Genomic DNA, 22,438 nt, shown 5'->3' with positions numbered 1-22,438 from the left:
AGGAATTAGGGGACCAGTACCATCCCTTAAATAACATGGCCACTAGGGGCACTGTAGACAAGAGGTTTTATTTCTTGCTCATGGGTTGCCTGTCCTTGTGTGTGAGTGTGTGTGTGTGGGGGGGGGGGGGGGGGGGGGAGTGCAGTCAGATAGAAAATCATGGTGTCAAGCAAAGATGTTAAATTGAATTCATAAGGACTTCAATGGATGAAATGAAAAGACAACCGAAACAACACAAAAAATGAATGCTGATATTTCAGTTTTCTTTAGTTTTGTCGATGCATCCACGGTCAGGACCAAGACTTGGCCAAGACTCTAGTTGAGTAGGATGAGGCTGAGTGTTGCTCCGTAACCAGTGGCAGCTCCTGAATTCATAGGGTAGCTAGAGTTACTGGTGGAAAGCTATGGAAGAAAGTTGCATCCAGGAGCCTTCTTAAGCAAAAATGATGTGGCTCCACAATAAGTTATCCCACTTATTAATTATTCACATTACTCAAATGTTATATCATATAAAATAGCTTAACAGGACACATTATATGTCCAGTAACAAAATGAAGGAGGCAACATATAAGTCAAAACCAACAATATTTATTGACTGATCTTGAAAGTATTGGCTTACAAAAGCAAAATAAGTCATAACATAGAAAATAACTCAGTGTTAGTGCAAGTAGCGAACCTTCACACTGTGAGACCTATGAAAAGTGACAGTGGTAAATAGAAATACAGACTGCAAACTGCTTAAGCCACTTCACAGCCTTCTAGCCACGATTTCCTTTCATACCAATTATTGGATGAACCTGTTGAATGGATACATTTGGTCTAGGAGGTCCTAATTGTTTTGCTGTCAATTTATCTGCATTAGTACGCCAACAAAAAGGAGTTTCTTTCAAAGAGCGAATCAAGTTGTTGCACTGAACGTTAGCCATCTTGAGGAAATGTGACTTGATCAAAGCCGTATGACGTCCTTATACACAGTTACGTATGACGAAAGCATGGTGGGGCAAGCCCTCACGGAGGTCATAGAGATTGCATTGAGAGCCCTGTTTTGTGAAAAAGAAAAGTGGTTCCTTGCAACCATATTGTAGCAATAACTGTGTAAATTTAATGAAAAGATTTTTTTTTAAAGCCTCCATATATAGCAGCTGAATATTCAATCTAATCGGGTCTAATCAGTGGCTATCGTCTCACACACAAATCTCCACAGATTCTTGCACGAGTTGTCTTGCCAATCTCCAACTTTGGAGACAAGTGCACAGTTCTCCCCAGCTGGGTCTTCCTCCTTCCAGTTATCTGGTTCATCCCGTCCATCAAAACCTTTCTTCCAGAATCTGTAAACAAACAGGGTGGATTGAGTCAACACAATGGACCATGATGTAGACATGCTCTGTTTGGAAGATGATGAACAGTTATACTACGTATCTGTCCGTCTCTAAATTCACTGAAGAAGGGGCGGCAGCACAAACACAATTCTGCATCTGCAATGGCAGTGAGGCTGTGCTGTGTCAAACCTACTGCCTCCATAGTCTTTGTGCTGCGTCTGACTGACAAGCACAAGTTTGCTGTGCTTTCAAGTGTTACCATGAGAAGAGCAGGACAGTAGCAGCGCCTCTATTCACTGCTGAACAGCACAGCCAGATTGATACATTTGAGTGTATCACTGCATGTTTACATCATTGTACATGAAACAATATGTAGAATATTGACACATACAAGTAAGTGTAATGTGGTTGTGTTGAACGTATGAGGCATGTCTTACACGGCTCCAGTCTCACTGAGAGGTGTGCTGTCCACCCAAATCCACTGTCCCTCTGTCTCCAGGTCAGTTAGTCCCATCCAGTAGAAATCCTCAATGGCCCTTCGGGACAGAAAATTCTAATGGGAGAGATCAGAGATATTTATTCCTAAATGGTCTAACTACATGAAAAAGCCCAAACCATCTATAGGCTTTTTTACAAAACAAAAAATAATAACATGTACCAACTTAAAAGAACATTTTCAAAAATGTTCTGGAAAAAAGCATAGGGTGCAATAACGAATAAAACACCCTTTTACTTCACCTGTTCTTCTTGATTGTTCACAATGGCCAGATGCCCCCCTAATGTGATGCAGTGATCTCGACTCTGACTCCAGGTCTTTCTAGTGGAGGAGAAGAGATAGCACTTCCCACTGTTGTGAGCCCACCCATCAGGACAGACCCTACAACCAGAGGTGGCTATACACACACATGACAACACTGATCAGTGGGTAGTGCTGTCACTATGTTTCACCAATGCAGCCTTTAGAGTACTGTGTAACATCATGTCAAACACCATGCTGTTTGCATTCAATGAAAGTACAAGTCAGCAATTGTCGCTAAATGTTCCCTTCTTAAACTCTCTGGGGGAGGTGGAAAGTTCTTTCTAAGCTTGTTTCACATTTGACTAAATGAATAATCTTTATTTGAAACTTACCATCAAAAGACTTTTGGAGGGTCAACAAATGTTCTTGCTTGACAAGCAGGTCCTCTACCCCTGCAATTAAGTCTATAAAAAAGACCATGGCTCTTGGAGAGTATGACATTGCAGAAGTGGACAAAACTTTCAGTCCACTTTCACGGGTATATTACCACTCTGCTGATATTCACGGATCGTAACATTACATACAAAGATTTATTTCACATCTCTTTTGCCATTTATTTAAACGCCTCCTGTAATGTGAAAAATAAGGGGGAAGGGGAGGGGAGGAAGTATGCCAGTCACAGGGGCAAGATAAGAGTGATAAGAGCTAAAATAAACAGCTCTGAGGTGAACAGGCAGAGAAACTCACACCACTGGGTTTGGACAGTCCGCCTCCAGAAATGTTACATTGAACTTTCAGTTCAGTTCAACTTCTATCTTTATGGCATGTTATAGCAAGTCACTGTCATCCAAATAATAATACAAAAAATACAGGAAAAGCAGTACTGTCCAGCAAACTCACCGGTGGTATTCAAGGTTGCTGACAGATTCCTGTGCAGTTTTTCTATCTGATGAAGCTTTGCTTGTTCATTGGTATCTACCAAAGTATGCATACAATGCAATCATTTAGGGGTCAGAATCATGCATGTGTTACACTAAACCATAGAGGAAATCCATGCATTATACGTCATAAAGGCACTGGCATATTCAGAATTCAGAATTCATTTCATTCAGAAATGTTGTATTAATTACGGATCATAACATTACATATGGAGATGTATTTAATATCTCTTTGGACATTTATTTAAACGCTTCCTGTAATGTGAAAAATAACTGAGGTGAGGAAGTATGCCAGACACAGGGGCAAGATAAGACTGGCCAGAGCGATAATAAACAGCTCTGTGATAAACAGGCAGAGAAACTCACACCACTGGGTTTGGACAGTCCGCCTCCAGAAACGTTACATTGAACTTTTAGTTCAGTTCAACTTCTATCTTTATGGCATGTTATACAAAGTCACTGTCATCCAAATAATAATACAAAAAAGACAGGAAAAGCAGTACTGTCCAGCAAACTCACCGGTGGTATTCAAGGCTGCTGACAGATTCCTGTGCAGTTTTTCTATCTGATGAAGCTTTGCTTGTTCATTGGTATCTACCAAAGTATGCATACAATGCAATCATTTAGGGGTCAGAATCATGCATGTATTACACTATACCATAGAGGAAATCCATGCATTATACATCATAAAGGCATTGGCATATTCAGAATTCAGAATTCATTTCATTCAGAAATGTTGTATTTATTACGGATCATTACATTACATATGGAGTTGTATTTAATATCTCTTTTGACATTTATTTAAACACTTCCTGTAGGAAGTATGCCAGACACAGGGGCGAGATAAGACTGGCCAGAGTGAAAGTAAACAGCTCTGAGGTGAACAGGCAGAGATATTCACACCCCTGGGTTTGGACAGTCCGCCTCCAGATATTTCACAGTAGTTTGTTGAAATTCAAGTTCAATCTTTCTAATTGTTCACTGAACATATCCTTAACCGAACCCAACACCTTAATCATAAACTGTAGTTAAAAGAGTTTCAACAGATACTTTGTTTTAAAATCCGAGCATTTGTAGACTGCCTGTAGGAAACCATCTAAAAACAGTGTGACCAAAATGTGTACAAGCTCAAGCACAAAGAGGAACTGAGATGTAAGTATGAGATAATTACCATAATGTACCATGTAATAAAGTGTGAGCAGAAAATGATTATATGTATATTAAACGTATCACCTGTGCCCAACCTACCTGTGTATCTTTGTTTATGTTTTGATTTGTTGTTCTTTGTATCTAATGACTGCGTTGGCAATGCAAATGTCTATTTGTCATGTGAATAAGGCACTTTTGAATTTGAAAGGAAACTCACAGATGTGGACCACTGCAGCAAGAGCTGGAAGGGTGAAAAGCAGGCCGAGGCCGAGGCCAAGAGCCAGAGGAAGCAGAGCAACCCTTCTGGACTTGGAAACTTCTCCTCCGCCACTGGCACACGGAGGATCTGTGGCCTCAGGGAACCTGGAGCCAGACACTGTGTGAAATAAAACTCCTCAATTATTAAATTAATAACTACATCTTTACCTCATCTAATGAATCATTTCTGCTTCCTACAGCTGAAAGACAGTTACAAATATGACAAGTTATACACGATAGCCAATGAACAGTATTTGTAACATGATCATTCTTTAATAGTCGGTTGCAAGAGTCAAATCTGATGTTACTTACTGTCCTTCCTGACTGCAGGCGCATTCATATTCCCATAGACATGGTCCATTCTGACACTACAGTAGTATAATAATGATTAATGTGCGCTAATGAGAGACGTGTCAGTTTAGCGATCACACACTGAGTAAGACCTCACCTTCACCCTCGCAGACTCTTAGTATCATGAGGAAGTTAAGAAGGGACCGAAACAAAGCACTGTCACCTTATCAGCGCTCAACATTCACAGCCACAACCTCACGGGTCACAGATATTCCACGTATCGATACATCTCTTTGTAAATGTCTTCTGAACATTATTGGTCAATAGTTTAATGATGCTCGGGAAATGATGCAGCTTTTGCACATAAAGTATGTCTATAGGATCTTTACTCAGTCAGTTCACAAAGCTTTGGAATGGGACCTGGAGATAAAACCTTAGTGACTTTGAGAGCTCAGCCTCTTCAACAGAAATGTATAATTTCCATGATCACAAAGATGTTTAAGTTAAAAATGTAAATGGACATTTGAAGTAAATTGATTGACCACCTTCGTCATTATTGACTGAGGTTGTTATATGATATATTTCATAATTGAGGCTATGGGTAGTTCAACCTGGGAAATGTAGATGTAGAAAGGCAATTATTTTTGCTAACACTAGAGGGCAGGATGTATCCATGTCCCTAGATATTTTGGGAAAACATGGGATATGTTGACACATGCTCCGCAAACATAGGCCCTCGTATGGTATAAGTATGTCTTAGCAGCACAGGCAAGAGACCGGGCCATTCCATAGGTCGCGAAGTCAAAGTGAGTTCTTAAACTACATTGGTCTCTTACAGCAAAAATGTGTCAAAGTATAAGTCTACCTACTTCACAGAGCCTTTCTCAAAGGCATCATCTTAGTACGAAGTACCAACTTCATGAAATGCTGCATCTTGCAGAAATTGAAACCATGCAAGGTGTTTGTTCTGGATGGACAAGCTAGAAATTAGTGAATAATGTAACTATTGATGTGTAATGATTATGAATTCACTGGAGTCTATGGGGGTCAAATGTTCCAAAAATGCCCAAACCAACAATGAGGCGAATGACCTCGCTACTTAGAACAGAAACATGATCTCATGTTGCATAGACTAAGCATCTTTCCTGGGAATCTCATGCAGTCCAGTTTATTTCTAAATGAAATGATCTTCACCCAGTGCAGCCTCATGTGCGTGGGCTTCGGTCAAAGGTGCCAAATCACCTTTGGCAATTTCAATTTCAATGTCGTTATGGGTGAAAGATAAACCTAAATAAACAATCTTTAATCTACATTGAATACTTTTCTACAGCACAGATTCATCTTGTAACTAGTTGCACATACAGATTATGCATTTTGGTAAAAATAAAAATTTGAATTGAATAATCCTGGCCAGGTACTCAGATTAATTCCCAGAAATAGATACGCCAAGGAATACAACTAAGAATAGGAGTGGCTCACCTTTCACTCGTCACTTGTTCCGCCCTCACTGCACCCCCTATCTATCTGTTCTGTCATGGGGCGCAACATTTAAAAGGAAGAGATGGTGCCGGTGTGGAACGCTGTTAACAAGCTGCACCACACTAAGGAGAGAGGAAGATGAAGATGAAGAGGATGCACCACACAAAGAAGAGAGGAAGATGAAGAAGCTGCACCACACTAAGAAGAGAGGAAGATGAAGAAGCTGCACCACACTAAGAAGAGAGGAAGAGGCTGCAGCACACTAAGGAGAGAGGAAGAGGAAGATGAAGAGGCTGCACCACACTAAAGAGAGAGGAAGATGAAGAGGCTGCACCACACTAAGAAGAGAGGAAGATGGTGCATGAAGAAGCTGCACCACACTAAGAAGAGAGGAAGATGGTGCATGAAGAAGCTGCACCACACTAAGGAGAGAGGAAGATGAAGAAGCTGCACCACACTAAGGAGAGAGGAAGATGAAGATGAAGAGGCTGCACCACACTAAGGAGAGAGGAAGAGGAAGACGCTGCACCACACTTAAGAGAGAGGAAGATGAAGAGGCTGCACCACACTAAGAAGAGAGGAAGATGGTGCCGGTATGGGACGCATGAAGAGGCTGCACCACACTAAGGAGAGAGGAAGATGAAGATGAAGAGGCTGCACCACACTAAGGAGAGAGCCCTACTATTCTACCTAAATGTGCAGGAGTCTTTTTATTTTCTCCTTTATGAGCACACAAAGAAACCAGTGGGGATAAAATGTTTGGACCTATTGGCATCTGTGAAATCTGTCCCCTCTCAGACATGATAAGGAATCAAGATCAAGAAGAACAAAGCACAGGGCCTGTAGGTGACCTGGAGACAGAGGGACAGTGGATTTGGGTGGACAGCACACCTCTCAATGAGACTAGAGCTGTGTAAGACATGCCTCATACATTCTCAACACAAACAAATGACAATGGTCCGGCTGTCACACACTTGCATGTGTACATATAGCAAATACCTAAAATAGTAGAAAACTCCCAGCACATTTTCATTTATGGTGCATTCACATTTTTTATTTTTTTTTTAGTATTTATTTTTTATTGGTTTAAATTGGGATTACAATATTCCAAACATTCTTATTAAGCATATATACAATAACATATCCCAAACATGTCAAAATAATGTCCAAAAGGGTATTCAACCAATGTTCGAATGATAAATTGTGGGGTGGCAGCCAGACTTGTACAATAATCTTCTTGGCTGCTGTTAAACCGGCAAGCTAGATTTTCCTAGATCTTTCATTTATTTGCCAGTTTTTGAGAAAGCTTAGTTCTGGTATCATTTTTATTAGAGGCATGGTTATGTGAAGGACAGATAAACACATTATGTAGTTCCCCAGTCAAAGAGTAAAGTAAGACCCGTGTTGCAGAGAAAGTATAGTCACAGACACAAACTCCTGCTGGAGTTTTTCATAATCTGAGGATCTTCAGAGAGATGCTGAAGAAATAACAGTTGGTTTCAGAGAATTCTCAGACAGGATATATAGCCGGTAGTCATTACATTCTCTCCCCTACTTTGCGAAGCTGCGTTTCCCATATAAACTAACAAGGAAGAACACAACTCCCCTTGTACACTTCAGAACAGATGTTAGACTGACGTAAAGAAAAGAAACGTAAAGAATAAACTGTGCTAACTAGATAAACTATAGAACGACACAAACTACAACTGAACTAAAAAGAAGCTATCTCCCATGAAGTTGAGCCTTGTGCAGACGTCTGATTTGAGTAAATCAGCCAGGACTATGTGACCTGGGAGGCCCAAGAGAGTACGTGTATAATGCAGCCAGTGTCCTCGTGAGTCTTTCCTCCAAAATTACCCCCCGAAGAACGCGGGATACTGCACTGCTACTTATAAAATATCCTGGTAGAGATCCCCTAATAAAAACAACATTGTATGACCATTATACATTTTTCTGAAGAAAAAACAAAGTGCAGTACATAGTGCTTCCGTTGCTGGTAATAATCTCAACTGGATACACCAAGGGTTTTTAATCAGTAAGCAGGCATTTCACCTCTAGCATGCTTTGTGCGCTGACCTCTAGCTAAGCTTTGACATCTGCTAAATGGTCAATGCCAATGTCGTCGAGTAAATATGATCTGATGTTCTTTGGCAAGTGTGCAGTATCTGTCTGGGTCCTGTGACAGGAAAGGGGACAGTTTGGGTTGCGCCTGGTTTACTCATGATCCTGTCTGGTTTACTCATGGGCGCGGGATTAAATTCCATCACATTTTGTCATGAGAATGACTTCGCAAATCAGTTTCTCGGGTCATTGTGAAATTGGGAAGTTACGTAAACACGTAAACACGAAAACACTCTTCAAGGTCACAAGTATTGAGAGGAATGAGTAAGTCCGAATGGATTCTTCACATGAAAACGAAAGGACTCAAACAATACCTATAAACTATCCTAAATCTGTGTGTGTTGGGGAGGAGAGTGGGTACAGTAACTCAGCAACTGGTCTATCCTAGATGAGTGGCGTGAGCCCCGCGAGCGAGCGCACTAATAAGAGATGAGATGCATCTCGTTATGAAGTCGTCACATGATTGCGCGTGCCATGCCCACTATTCAATTATGGCTCGGGCGCACGGAGGAGAGGATGGAAAGGTGCACGAGAGCCTGTGTGATCAGACGGCACAAGAGGGATCCGGGTGTGGATGCTGAAGTTCTTTCGCGGAGATCACGGAATAAGACAGAGGACGGTGAATTCCCTGCTTCCCGAGGAACCATGGAAGGTTTAAGATATGTTTGCTTACTGGTCTGTGCATTTATCGTCGCTCAAGTCGAGGGGAAGAGTAAGTGCACTTTTCTTTTTGAGCAAAAAGCCTATGAAATAAATACAAGCTGTTATATATAGGACAAACATATTTGTCTTTCTTGAAGTTAATGGAGTGCAAAAGTCGCCCTGGTCTATTGTTTCTTTACTTTTCTGTTTAACTTCATAGGAAGACAGATACAAATTAATTACGATATGGAAGGTAATTAAGTTCTCTTGGTCAGGTATTCGTTCAAACTGGTTTAAATCGTGACATCTCTCTTTTCATTTTTTTTTTGTAATCTCTCCGTTTTAAAGTCAATCTAGAACTCCACTTCCTTGTTTATTTGGGGCAGTGAAAACCGCGCGCTTGTCGTCCGTGTCTCATGCACCCAATTATGCCGTTACGGGAAGGCGCACCAGGTCTTGTGAATTGAGTTTCGTGGAAGCGCATGCACTTTAGTCCCTGGTTGTTTGTTTATAATCCCCCAAACTGCGAAATGCACACATATATTTCCATTATTTTTCATGTGAGCTGCAAAAATCTGTGGGCTACAGATGTCAGGAATGTATAGGCAACATGAAAGTGATTTCCGGCATATTTAATTAAGCCTGTTGGGCAGATAACTTAATTGGCCACGGGTTCCGGATTTGAAAATAACCGTTTTAAAAGAACATGGATACTATTCAAACGGGATAATTAAGTTTATAATTGCAGGTACGTATTACTGGGGATAGGCAAAAATACAGCTTAATGTATTTTGATATAGGCTAAGATACAAAATACTCAAGTTGTAAAAGTACAAAATAATATTTTCAAGGCAACATGACATCACAATCCTCCATTCATAGCCACATGTGACCATTTGATAATATTTGACAGCTTTTCACTGCTGAACAAGGCACGTTATAAATCTGTTTTGAGAAGCACTCTGTTAGGAATTCAAACCAGCTGGTTGATCGTAGCCATGTCAAAAGTAGGCAAAGAATTAGGCAAAAAAGCATACATCACATTTAATTGATTTTGTATTCTTAAAATGCAAAACTGGTGAACACTAGTATTTTGAATAAATTACATAATCATTTTTTATTTCAAATACATATGTTAAATACATGTATCAGAAATGCAGAAATGAGTCAAGCGAGGATGGATTAACTCGTATCCATTATCTCTAATTCGTCCCTCTTAAACTCCCGCTTCAACAAAATAATATGGTAAATGGGTTTCACGTGTTTAAACATTAAGTCATTGTAGACTAGGTCACCTATGCCTGAGTAGCTTCCATAGTGTGTTTAGTCAACGAGGTTTCTGCAAGGTTTCTGTTGTCAGTGGTTTAGAACTAATATAACTAAGGATTTTGTCGACATACATGGAACTTGGTGTCTGAAATAAAGAATAAATAATACAAATAATAAAAATACAACAATGAAATACTTGCCATATTATTTCTCTTTCATGTGTTTTTAAAGTAGTTATTTACATCATTATGCATAATGTTAATTAATGTAATATGTCGTTGTGAGTAATACATGTGGAATCTTTCAGTAATGACTTCAGTACTGTAGGCTATTTTCATTAGAGGTCTGCCAGATTTTGTTATTTTTGACAACCAAAACGGCAAGCTTCACCTTATTCCTTCAATGCACGTCACATCTGGGCCTGCTGTATAGCACCACCTAGTGGAGATATAAAAGAACTGCACCCTCTGGATGCATTGGACAAAGTGGAGTTGAGGTGCTCTGTTGTAGACACACATGTCTTTGAACTGTAGATAACCAGGAAAGTCTTCAGCAAAAACACAACAACAGTGGCACATAGTTTGATTTTTTAAAAGATGAACAGTGGCACGTTGTTTGAATTTGGTTGAAGTCGACTTTTAATTAATGGTGGATCAGTTTAACAGAACTCTCTCTCTCTCTCTCTCCCCACCCCCACCCACACACACATACACACAGCATTCAAGGACATGTTTGCTCATAAACATGTAGGCAAGTTTCCCATCCCGTTCCCCATCCCAGGATGGGACCCGGACTCGATCCCCTGGCTCGACAAACTCTACCCGCCTCCAAAACCAGAACTTTTCCACAAACATGGTGAGTACAACACTAAAAACGACCGTTGACCTCTTCGGCACCCACTTGTTCAGACCTTAAATACGAATCTGTACATTTCTCACTCAGGAACGCCGCCACCGACGATTCGCCTGACGAGTGACAGTCCCGCCATGAACGGCTCGAGCATGACCTTTACGGCGGCGATCGAACATGCCCCGTGCACGAAGGAGGACGCCAACGGGGACCTGGTGTACGACCAGCACTGTGAAGACGGTATGGAGGCCTCAGGTGCTTCTCTAACACGTTGACCTTTGACCTTCTGACCTTTTCTGTTTCACAGCCTTTAAATATTTCAATTTAGGCTTTGAGGTTTCTCAGAACAGGATAGAACTAATGGATATGATTTAATTCCCATGGGTGTAAATTAGGCAACTTATTTATTTATCTTTATCATAAATTAATATTAAAAGAAAATGGGTTATTCGGACTACACAACATAATAACCGATTTTCATACAGCAAAAGTTTATGTTTAAGGTTTAAAATAAAAATGTCCACTAATCCATAATACTAATGATGACCATTTATATAAGTTAAGACTTTATTGTCAGTTTTCTTTGAGATGCAGATCATGAGACTGAGACAACAGTGTTTTAGTTTAGGCTTAAGTGACTTTAGATCATTAGACAACAGTGTTTTAGTTTAGGCTTAAGTGACTTTAGATCATGAGACTGAGACAACAGTGTTTTTAGTTTAGGCTTTAGTGACTTTAGATCATGAAAAAGTGAAAGTCCTCTCTATGGCAGAGGTGGTGTAGACACACACACTCTGAAATCAACCTCTGTATTTAACCCATCCAGGGAAGTGACACACACACACACACAGTGAAGTGAAGTAACACTAACCCGGAGCAGTGGGCTGCCATTGGCGGCGCCCGGAGAGCAGTGATCAGGGTTAGGTGCCTTGCATGGGAGAGCAGTGGTTTATCACTTCCCACGCCCACATTTTTCCTACTGGTCGGGGATTGAACCGGCCACCCTACGGTTATCAGCCTGAAACCCTAACCAGTAGGCCACGGCTGATCATGAGACTGAGACAACAGTGTTTTAGTTTAGGCTTTAGTGACTTTAGATCATGAGACTGAGACAACAGTGTTTTAGTTTAGGCTTAACTGACTTTAGATCATGAGACAACAGTGTTTTTAGTTTAGGCTTTAGTGACTTTAGATCATGAGACAACAGTGTTTTTAGTTTAGGCTTTAGTGACTTTAGATCATGAGACTGAGACAACAGTGTTTTTAGTTTAGGCTTTAGTGACTTTAGATCATGAGACTGAGACAACAGTGTTTTTAGTTTAGGCTTTAGTGACTTTAGATCATGAGACTGAGACAACAGTGTTTTTAGTTTAGGCTTTAGTGACTTTCTGCCCCTTCCTACCCTTGTTTGCTGCACTCAGCCAATGGTCAGGTGCGCTCGGGGTACGTGTACAACTGGACGGCATGGATGGACGACTACGGCTTTGGGAAGTGCACAGACAAGAAGCTCTGTAACGTGTTCCCAGACGGCAAACCCTTCCCACAGAGCAACGACTACCGACGCAAGGGCTACGTTTACGTTTGGCACACCATGGGTGAGAGAATGAGCAGGAGAGTGAAGGTTCACTATCACACACACACACACACACACCTCTCTACAGGTTCACTATCACACACACACCTCTCTACAGGTTTACTATTACACACACACACACACACACACACACACAATACCTTTTTTTCCCTAATTACATTTTTTGGCTTCCCTTTCCTGTCTCCCTGATTCTTTCTGCTTTCATTCTCTTCATCCCTCTCCCTCTCTGTTCTCTCCTTCTCTTCCTCCCTCCCTCTCTCTTCTCTCCCTCCCTCCCCCCTCCGTCTCCAGGTCAGTACTTTGAGACATGTGACGGCTCCTCCTCCCACCTGACCCTGAACACGACTGGATGGAACTTTGGCGCCGGCGTCATGGAGGTTCTGGTGTACAGGAAACGCGAGCTCAGAAAGTACACGCCCATGGCCACCGACAGCCACGTGTTCTTCGTCACTGGTAACGACACACACCACTGAGGCAACGGGCAACGACCGCCATGCATGAACTAAAGCTAATTTAATAACTTGGCAAAACCGGTTAGCTAATTTAATACCGTGAACAGTATCTAAAGCAAAAACATGTGTGCGTCAGTGCAATGCTCCCACATGTCTCACGAGATCTTCAGTTGAGCGACGGACTTTGCTTGTTGCCCGTCAATGAAATAAGGGCCCACTGTCTCTCCCACAATGCACCTCTCCACACGTAGTCCTTATGCAAATTAAGACATTCATCCCTCAGAGGACTACTTAATAAAATGTATAACCGTTTTTCGATTTATATCTATTAGAAAACATACCCTACTTAATAAATGTTATTGACTACAGTTATAAAATGGCTGTCCCCTCCTGCTCTCCTCTGTGTGTGTGTGTGTGTGTGTGTGTAGATAAGATTCCAATCGCAGTGAACTTGACCCAGAAGCTGGCTGTTAATATCACAGAGAAGAATGTGTTTGTGCGCGGCTCAGACGTGGTCTTCCAGGTGAACGTCCACGACCCTAGTAACTACCTGAAGACGGCAGATGCTGTGGACTACATCTGGGACTTCCGTGATGGCAACCAGCTGGTCACCCATAGCAATGTGGCCACCCATGCCTACCGTGGCCTTGGCAACGTCTCCGTCAAGCTGACCGTGGAGGCGGCATTCCGCACAGCCTGCCCTCCACCCACTCCCACACCTATGCACCATGTCACCATTCCTCCTACCAAAGGTAAACCACACACACACACACACACACACACACACACACACACACACACACGCACATGCACACACACACACATACACAGACACACACACACACACACACGCACACACACACACATACACAGACACACACCTATGCATGTCACCATTCTTCCCACTAAAGGTAAACCACACACACACACACACACACACACACACACACACACACACGGCACACACACACGGCACACACACACACACACACACACACACACACACACACACACACACACACACACACACACACACACTTATGCACGTCACCATTCCTCGCACCAAAGGTAAACCCCGCACACATACACACACACACACACACACACCGCACACACACATACACACACATACACAGACACACACCTATGCACATCACCATTCCTCCCACCAAAGGTAAACCACACACACACACATACACATACTCAGACACACAAACACACACACACAAACACACACACACACACACACATACACAGACCTATGCACATCCCCATCCCTCCCACTACAGGTAAACCACATACACACACTCACAAACACAAACACACACATGCTGAAAAATCAGTTTGACCAGCTGTTGTGTCTATCATTAATCATCTGTTTTGGGTTTGATTGACAGGTGCCGCTACGGCTCCTCCTGCAACTCATGCTGCCACTAGCAAAGTGCAGACCACCCCTCGAGGTAAGAGTGTGTGTGAGTCTGTGTGTGTGTGTGTGTGTGTGTGTGTGTGTGTGTGTGTGTGTGTGTGTGTGTGTGTGTGTGTGTGTGTGTGTGTGTGTGTGTGTGTGTGTGTTTGTGTGTGTATAAATCAAAGTTAACATCACAGTGCACAAAGAGAGACTCTGTTATTCATTAAAATGAGAACACTGGAGATTAAGCCCTTAACCGGTGCACCTGATCCACAGTGGAGATGCAGGCCCTTACAAGTGCACCTGATCGACACTAGATTGATTGAGTTCAGTGTGAGTTACGTGTCATAGCAAAGAGTCTGTGTGTGTGTGTGTCTAAACTAGTGAGTCTGTGTGTGTGTGTGTGTGTGTCTAAACTAGTGAGACTGTGTGTGTGTGTGTGTGTGTGTGTGTGTGTGTGTGTGTCTAAACTAGTGAGACTGTGTGTGAAATTATGCTTGATTTTCCAAAACTCTTAACACAAAATGCATAACTGCACGCTCAACTTCAGTAACATCCAACTTCCATGTCAAAACCAAACTCTCCACTCAAAATCATGTCATCTTACATCTTCAAACAAACACCTTCAAATGAACATGCACTAGAAAATATCCAGTACTTCACTTGCGAGATCAATTAAAAAAACTACCGTAAAAACATGTTCCTGCACTGATGGTGCTTAATGTTTTACCCCAGAACAACCTCTGTACATGAGAAACACAACATAAAGACATGTATATATTTTCAAAAATAATTAATTCCTCATGTGTGTGTGTCTATGTGCGTGTGTGTGTGTGTGTGTGTGTATGATTCATCCTCTCTCAGCTCCATCAACCCCTCCCCCTGCCCCACCCACCACTGCTGTTCCTGCGACGACGGTCTACGTGACTGACGCGCTGCCGACCGACCCGTTTGCGACGGCCGCCGTCACGGGATCCCTGCCTCCGATGCTCAGCCGCCCCACGCCGGGATGGCCCACGCTGCCACCCATGCTCCGTCAGGGAGCCAACTCCGAGTGCTTCCGCTACATGTACGGAACGTTTGAGGACGAGCTGAACATCATCGGTAAGGCACACACAGCAGGAGTAGACGTGATGAGGAAAGAAGGTGTGTGTGCGTGTGTGTGTGTGTGTGTGTGTGTGTGTGTGTGTGTGTGTGTGTGTGTGTGTGTGTATATATATATGTATGTGTGTGTGTGTGTGTGTGTGTGTGTGTATATATATATATGTATGTGTGTGTGTGTGTGTGTGTGTGTATGTATGTGTGTGTGTGTGTGTGTGTGTGTGTGTGTGTGTGAGTGTTGCATGTTTGTGTGTGTGCGTTTAGTCTCAGTAGTCTCATGCACACGTTTCACTGTGTGTGTGTGTGTGTGTGTGTGTGTGTGTGTGTGTGTGTGTGTGTGTGTGTGTGTGTTTAGAACCTCTGCCCAACATGATGCAGAGAGAGCCTCCCAGCAGGATTTTAGAGGTGTCCGCTGCCAAGATGACCAACAGCACAGTCAACTTCCTCGTCACATTCCTTGGAAGGTACAATACTACACATGCACACACGCACACATGACACACACTTACAATACTACACATGCACACACACACTCACAAAACAACACCTGTGCACACACATACACACATGCAAACAAAACACACGCACTCACCAGTACACAAACAAACCCCTTTAAACTAGCTCACTCAAAAACACGCACACTCGATTTTGTTCCATGTTCCGTTAAATTCCCATAATTCTTTGTGTTGTCCAGCAACCCCACCTCGGCCTGCACAGTGGTGTCGGACGCCACCTGCCACCAGGTGAAGAGCATCAAATGTGATGACGTTCCCATGGTGCCCCTGGGTTGCCAGGTGATCCTGAGACGCACCTTCCACGAGCCTGGCACCTACTGCGTCAACATCATCCTGGAGGATGCCAAGAGCAGATCCCTGGCAACCACCACCGTGACCATCGACAAGAGCGCCGACAAGGGTGGGTCATGTGAGCTCAGACAGCTATCCCATTGGTCGATTTTTACAAAGAATACATACACTATTTTGACTGACAGCTCTGCGGAATGAGGTCTGGTCTGTCTCCACTAACTATGGTGTTGTATTGGCCTCCAGCAGGTGATTGTTTCTCTGTCTTTCAGCAAGTTGTCTTGTAAAACAGAGATTATTGTTTTTCGTGTCTTCTCCCTTTTCCTCCCATTCCTCTGACTCCTTCACACATCCATGCCTTTCTCTCGTGTTTAAGAGTCCAGTTCATTTTGTGCTGTTTGTCTCGACTGTGTTTGTTTTCATGGTCTGATATTTCCCCGTGGACTTCCTCTTCATGTGTTTATCTTTCTTCATGTGTTTATCTTTCTCGTCCTGTAGTGGACTTCTTTTTCATATGTTTATCTTTCTCGTCCTGTAGTGGACTTCTTTTTCATATGTTTATCTTTCTTCATGTGCTTATCTTTCTCTTCCTGTAGTGGACTTCTTTTTCATATGTTTATCTTTCTTCATGTGCTTATCTTTCTCGTCCTGTACTGGACTCATTCTTCATGTGTTTATCTTTCTCAGGTCCTGTAGTGTCCAAGTCCTCACGTGCCGCTGAGGTGGTTCTGTCCTCCAGTGCGGTGTTGGTGGCCATCTTTGCCTTCATCGCCTTCATGGTGTACAAGTGAGTTCATTCAGCACAGCGTGACACAAAACCTAGTCGGCTCAGAGGCAGGGGCCAGGCCAGCATGATATGATAATGATATACAGCCGCGGAAAAAATTAAGAGACCACTTCAAAATTATCAGTTTCTCTGGTTGTACTATTTATTGGTATGTGTTAAAGTAAAATGTACATTTTTGTTTTATTCTATAACCTACTGGCAACATTCCTACCAAATTTCAAATAAAAATATTGTCATTTAGATCATTTATTTGCAGAAAAATGACAATTGGTCAAAATAGCAAAAAAGATGCAGTGTCTTCAGATCTCGAATAATGCAAAGAAAACAAGCTCATATTCATTTTTAAACTACACAATACTAATGCTTACACTTAGGAAGAGTTCAGAAATCAATATTTGGTGGAAAAACCTTGATTTAAAATCACAACTTTCATGTGTCTTGGCATGCTCTCCACCAGTCTTTCACATTGCCGTTGGGTGACTTTATGCTACTCCTGGCGCAAGAATTCAAGCAGCTCGGCTTCTTTTCATGGCTTGTGACCATCCATCTTCCTCTTGATCACATTTCAGAGGTTTTTGATGGGATTCAGGTCTCGAAATTGGGCTGGCCATGACAGGGTCCTGATCTGGTGGTACTCCATCCACACCTTTACTGGCCTGGCTGTGTGGCATGGAGCATTGCCCTGCTGGAAAAAACACTTCTCAGAGTTGGGGAACATTGTCAGAGCAAAAGGAAGCAAGTTTTTCTTCCGGGACAACGTTGTACTTTGCCTGGCTGAGGTTTGTAAAAGACCATAAGGATTGAAAAAAGCGGGCTGGAGGGTCTTCTAGTTCGTCTTCTCTGATGAGTCCAATTTTCAGCTTTGCCCAACACATGGTCGTCTGATGGTTAGACGGAGACCTGGAGAGGCCTACAAGCCAGAGAGTCTTGCACCTACTGTGAAATCGGACTCATCAGAGAAGACGAACTTAGAAGAACCTCCAGTCCGCTTTTTCAATCCTTATGGTCTTTTACAAACCTCAGCCAGGCAAAGTACAACGTTGTCCCGGAAGAAAAACTTGCTTCCTTTTGCTCTGACAATTTCACAGTAGGTGCAAGACTCTGTGGCTTGTAGGCATCTCCAGGTCTCCGTCTAACCATCAGACGACCATGTGTTGGGCAAAGCTGAAAATTGGACTCATCAGAGAAGACGAACTAGGAGACCCTCCAGTCCGCTTTGGTTCAATCCTTATGGTCTTTTACAAACCCCAGCCAGGCAAAGTACAACGTTGTCCCGGAAGAAAAACTTGCTTCCTTTTGCTCTGACAATGTTCCCCAACTCTGAGAAGTGTTTTTTCCAGCAGGGCAATGCACTATGCCACACAGCCAGGCCAGTAAAGGTGTGGATGGAGTATCACCAGATCAGGACCCTGTCATGGCCAGCCCAATTTCGAGACCTGAATCCCATCAAAAACCTCTGAAATGTGATCAAGAGGAAGATGGATGGTCACAAGCCATGAAAAGAAGCCGAGCTGCTTGAATTCTTGCGCCAGGAGTAGCATAAAGTCACCCAACGGCAATGTGAAAGACTGGTGGAGAGCATGCCAAGACACATGAAAGTTGTGATTTTAAATCAAGGTTATTCCACCAAATATTGATTTCTGAACTCTTCCTAAGTGTAAGCATTAGTATTGTGTAGTTTAAAAATGAATATGAGCTTGTTTTCTTTGCATTATTCGAGATCTGAAGACACTGCATCAATTTTGCTATTTTGACCAATTGTCATTTTTCTGCAAATAAATGATCTAAATGACAATATTTTTATTTGAAATTTGGTAGGAATGTTGCCAGTAGGTTATAGAATAAAACAAAAATGTACATTTTACTTTAACACATACCAATAAATAGTAAAACCAGAGAAACTGATAATTTTGAAGTGGTCTCTTAATTTTTTCCGCGGCTGTATGTCTGTCTATATATGAGCTGAGTCCCCTTCAGTGCAGACTGCCGTATGGTAATAGTACCACTCATAATAATAATAATAATTATAATAATAATACATCACATTTATATAGCGCTTTTCACAGTTCTCAAAGACGCTTTAGGACTGACAGAGATATTGGTAGAAGCTCAATTATGTCCTGTTGGCTGTTGGATGACATGTCTCCCCTTATTCTTTTGGTCCTTGTAGTTTCAAATTGATCCTTTGGCAAAAAAAGTGAACATCAAATAGGCTTCTAGGAAGTATCTGGTGCTGCAGTCTTAATAGTGGCTTTGCCTCACAAACTGACCCTCTTCTCTTGCTGTCCTTCTGTCTCAGGCGCTACAAAGTGTACCGGCCTGTGCGACGTTCCCTTGTGGAAGACGCAGGAGAACCCGAAAGGGCCGGAGGCCACCTGGAGAGGCTTAGGACAGCCCTCTTCCCAGCCAATGAGGAGCGGAGTCGCCTGCTGACAGACAGGCGCCCCCTGTAGTCAACACAAAGGAACAGCACATGCGGGAATAGAGTGCATGACTTGAGTTCACCTACTGTGCAAAACATGGGAGGCTATTATAGATGAACCAGCAGCAGTGAGTTAGGATACATAGCTGGATTAATAAAGTACACTTGCTGTTTCTCACTTAAGTTTCTTTCACTTGGGTGAATAATATATTAAAAGGGGTAACAAATAATTGCTCTGGCTGACTGTTGCACTATTTGTACCAGGTAGGCCTACTTCCTCTTATGTTGCCCAACTTTTCATTGGTCAACGAGCAAAAGCTCCTTCCTGTCAGTGATGCACTGTGGGTATAATATAGTTTGGCAACTTAAGTTAGTGTCAGACATATCACACTACACATTCCACTGAGCATACCATATCTGCATGTCACCTTTACCTTGTGAACATACTACTTGCTTGAATCGTACTGAAGTGGAGTATTCGAATAGGTAGACGTAGTCTAACTGATAGTGTAACTGTTACATTAACAACAACACTGCTTTAATGTGATGGCATACGAGATGGGAACGGTGTATATTAAGGTGTATTAGAAATCATGTCAAGCTTTGCTTAAATTGAACAGAATTAGCTTAGAATTAAACAAATCTAACCGGCATGAGTGCAAGCAAGTCAACTGATGCTAATAATACTAAAGGCTAGTCTGATCTGTTACATTGCCGGCACGAGAGACTTTATCCTCCTCTATTGGCAAAATTACCTGCGCATGTACAACTGTTTTTATTACATTTGCCTTCAATGATCTTTACAAAAAGTTTAAAACCAATAATAAAATAAAGACACATATACTAATAAATATATATTATTTTTAAGTGTTTTTCTATGTGTAATGCTGGAACAATTCTGGAAAGTTCTTTCTTATTCTAATAAAGATTCTAAACCAACCCACTAAAAGAATCATCTGTTGAGACGTGGTGTAGGGAAGAAATACATTCCTTCCAGTATCTGACTGTCTGGTACTCCTTTGGTCCCAGTGTAAAAGGTATAATTAAAATCCCCATCAGCTTCACTGGCCCTCTCAAAGACCATATAGGCAGCAATCAAATTACATGACTGTTATCTTTGACATGCTTCTAGTGAATGAATCCAAAGTCACTCACCTGGCTTCACCAGACCCAACCAAGTGCGTGTTGAGGTAACAGTAGAGTTGGCTACAGTGATTGAGAGTGTGTGTGTTTGTGGTGCCCAACTAGAAAGGGTGGAGGGGAAAAAAATGAGGCCAGACATCTTTAGGAGCCAACTTGACTTTTTATTTATTTATTTAATTATCTGAGAGGCATTTTGATGGGTGGAGTAGGTGAGAGGTGGCACAAGCACTGAACGAAGGTACGTCATGCTGAAATCAGGTTGCTTTTTTTTCTCCTTCAAAAAACAAAACAAAAAAAAAAACTAAACAAAAACACTAAATCCAAATCAACTCCAAACCATTCCAGATTCTGAACCCACGTGACATCTTTCTAGTACGAGTCATACCTCACAACACAGCTCAAGACAAATAGCGTTTGAGCACTAGAGCGTCTGTTTGACAAAAGGGTAAAGAAAACTCAAAATCAGAACACAAATACAGGTCCTTTCATAAAGCAGTATATATATTTTTTTCATTTACTGCATCCAAAAATCTGACCTACCCTAGAAATAGGAAAAAACAACCAAATAAAACCCCCACTGTAAACCTACACAGAAGCCACAGCACCACAATGGAAGAAAAAGCAGAAAGTAAGTTATTTTTTTTGTAATTTTTTTTTTTTTGTAATTTTTCAATCAATTGGTATAGAACAGTGTAGGCAAAAAAAAAATACAGTCTTGAAACTCTAAGCATTACAACATGATTCACTGGATTTGCCTCAAGGAATGGGTCGGTGATCCCCTAGAATCTAACAAACAGAAATGCCTCCAATTCAAAACACGTGTCTATGAAGAGGTAGATCAAAATGGCAACAGAAAAAAAAAAAAGAAAAGACACTTGTGCCCTCCCTGGCGTTGCGTTGCGTGGCGTGAGACCTTTCTGAAAGTGTAAAAACTTGGCGAGGGACGCGAGGTATAGAGGCATGCGTGCGGCGGGACAGTCGAGCGGAGTCGAGCGCAACCTCCCGCTCCTGTCCGGCTGAGGTAGAAGGTGCTCTTCCTTGAGAGGAAGCATTACACGCAAGCTCTTTACCACAATCAAATCATACTTACATTCCACATGAAAAAAAAAAGAAGAAAGGTTGATTTCACTTTTATTAAGCATTTATCAATTAGAATATTCCAGCTATTTGGCGTTTTTTTTATTTTTTTCAGAAAAGGATAGAAAATGGGTGAAAACATTTGCCTCGTTTCATTTAATTTCCAGTTGCCCTACAGATGCTGCTTGTACTGATGCATCCAATCATTATTAACAGCAAAAATCACTACATATCTGCACTGTGACTCCCTAACCCTTAACCATGCAGTGACCGTGACGTCACAAAACTCTGAAACCTTGTGCCATACCAGCCCACTGCGCAAGCCCCCGCCCCGCCAACGCAAGACCAGAGGAAGGAGGGGGGTACCCCCACCCTGCCAACGAAAGACCAGAAGGAGGAGAGTCCCGTCCCCTCCCCCCTCCGACCCGCCAACGAAAGACCAGAAGGAGGAGAGTACCCCTCCACCCCCAATGCGACGGCCTTCGGAGGCTCTCCTCGGAGCGAGAGGAAACTCACACCCCCCCCCACCCCACCCCCGTCTCAAATACGCAGTGTGAAGTTAGTGAAGCAGCAGAGAAGATTCAATTCATCAGAAGA

At 42.3% G+C, this 22,438-nt stretch overlaps 2 protein-coding genes across 2 annotated transcripts; one reads left to right on the top strand and one right to left on the bottom strand.

The window, feature by feature from the left end:
• Window positions 1–1,165: 1,165 nt before the first annotated feature.
• LOC308381209 (CD209 antigen-like protein A) lies at window positions 1,166–4,879 on the bottom strand (the record flags this gene model as incomplete). The annotated part of the gene is made up of 7 exons (XM_080858730.1): window positions 1,166–1,328; window positions 1,757–1,872; window positions 2,058–2,212; window positions 2,451–2,522; window positions 2,959–3,033; window positions 4,363–4,521; window positions 4,852–4,879. 7 exons carry the CDS (start codon window positions 4,877–4,879, stop codon window positions 1,166–1,168), a joined length of 768 nt encoding a protein of 255 aa, XP_080714856.1.
• Window positions 4,880–9,182: 4,303 nt separating this feature from the next.
• Window positions 9,183–20,449, top strand: gpnmb (glycoprotein (transmembrane) nmb; the record flags this gene model as incomplete). The annotated part of the gene is made up of 12 exons (XM_080858729.1): window positions 9,183–9,189; window positions 10,923–11,060; window positions 11,148–11,309; window positions 12,476–12,649; window positions 12,940–13,101; window positions 13,529–13,852; window positions 14,498–14,560; window positions 15,373–15,654; window positions 15,965–16,073; window positions 16,304–16,533; window positions 17,100–17,199; window positions 19,499–20,449. The coding sequence occupies 12 exons, from the start codon at window positions 9,183–9,185 to the stop codon at window positions 19,650–19,652; spliced, it is 1,905 nt and encodes a 634-aa protein (XP_080714855.1). The 3' UTR covers window positions 19,653–20,449.
• Between the last annotated feature and the right edge of the window lie 1,989 nt (window positions 20,450–22,438).

The sequence above is a fragment of the Sprattus sprattus genome (assembly GCF_963457725.1).
Source record: "Sprattus sprattus genome assembly, chromosome: 20".
Lineage (NCBI taxonomy): Eukaryota > Metazoa > Chordata > Actinopteri > Clupeiformes > Clupeidae > Sprattus > Sprattus sprattus.
This window is presented reverse-complemented; position numbering and strand designations above follow the sequence as displayed.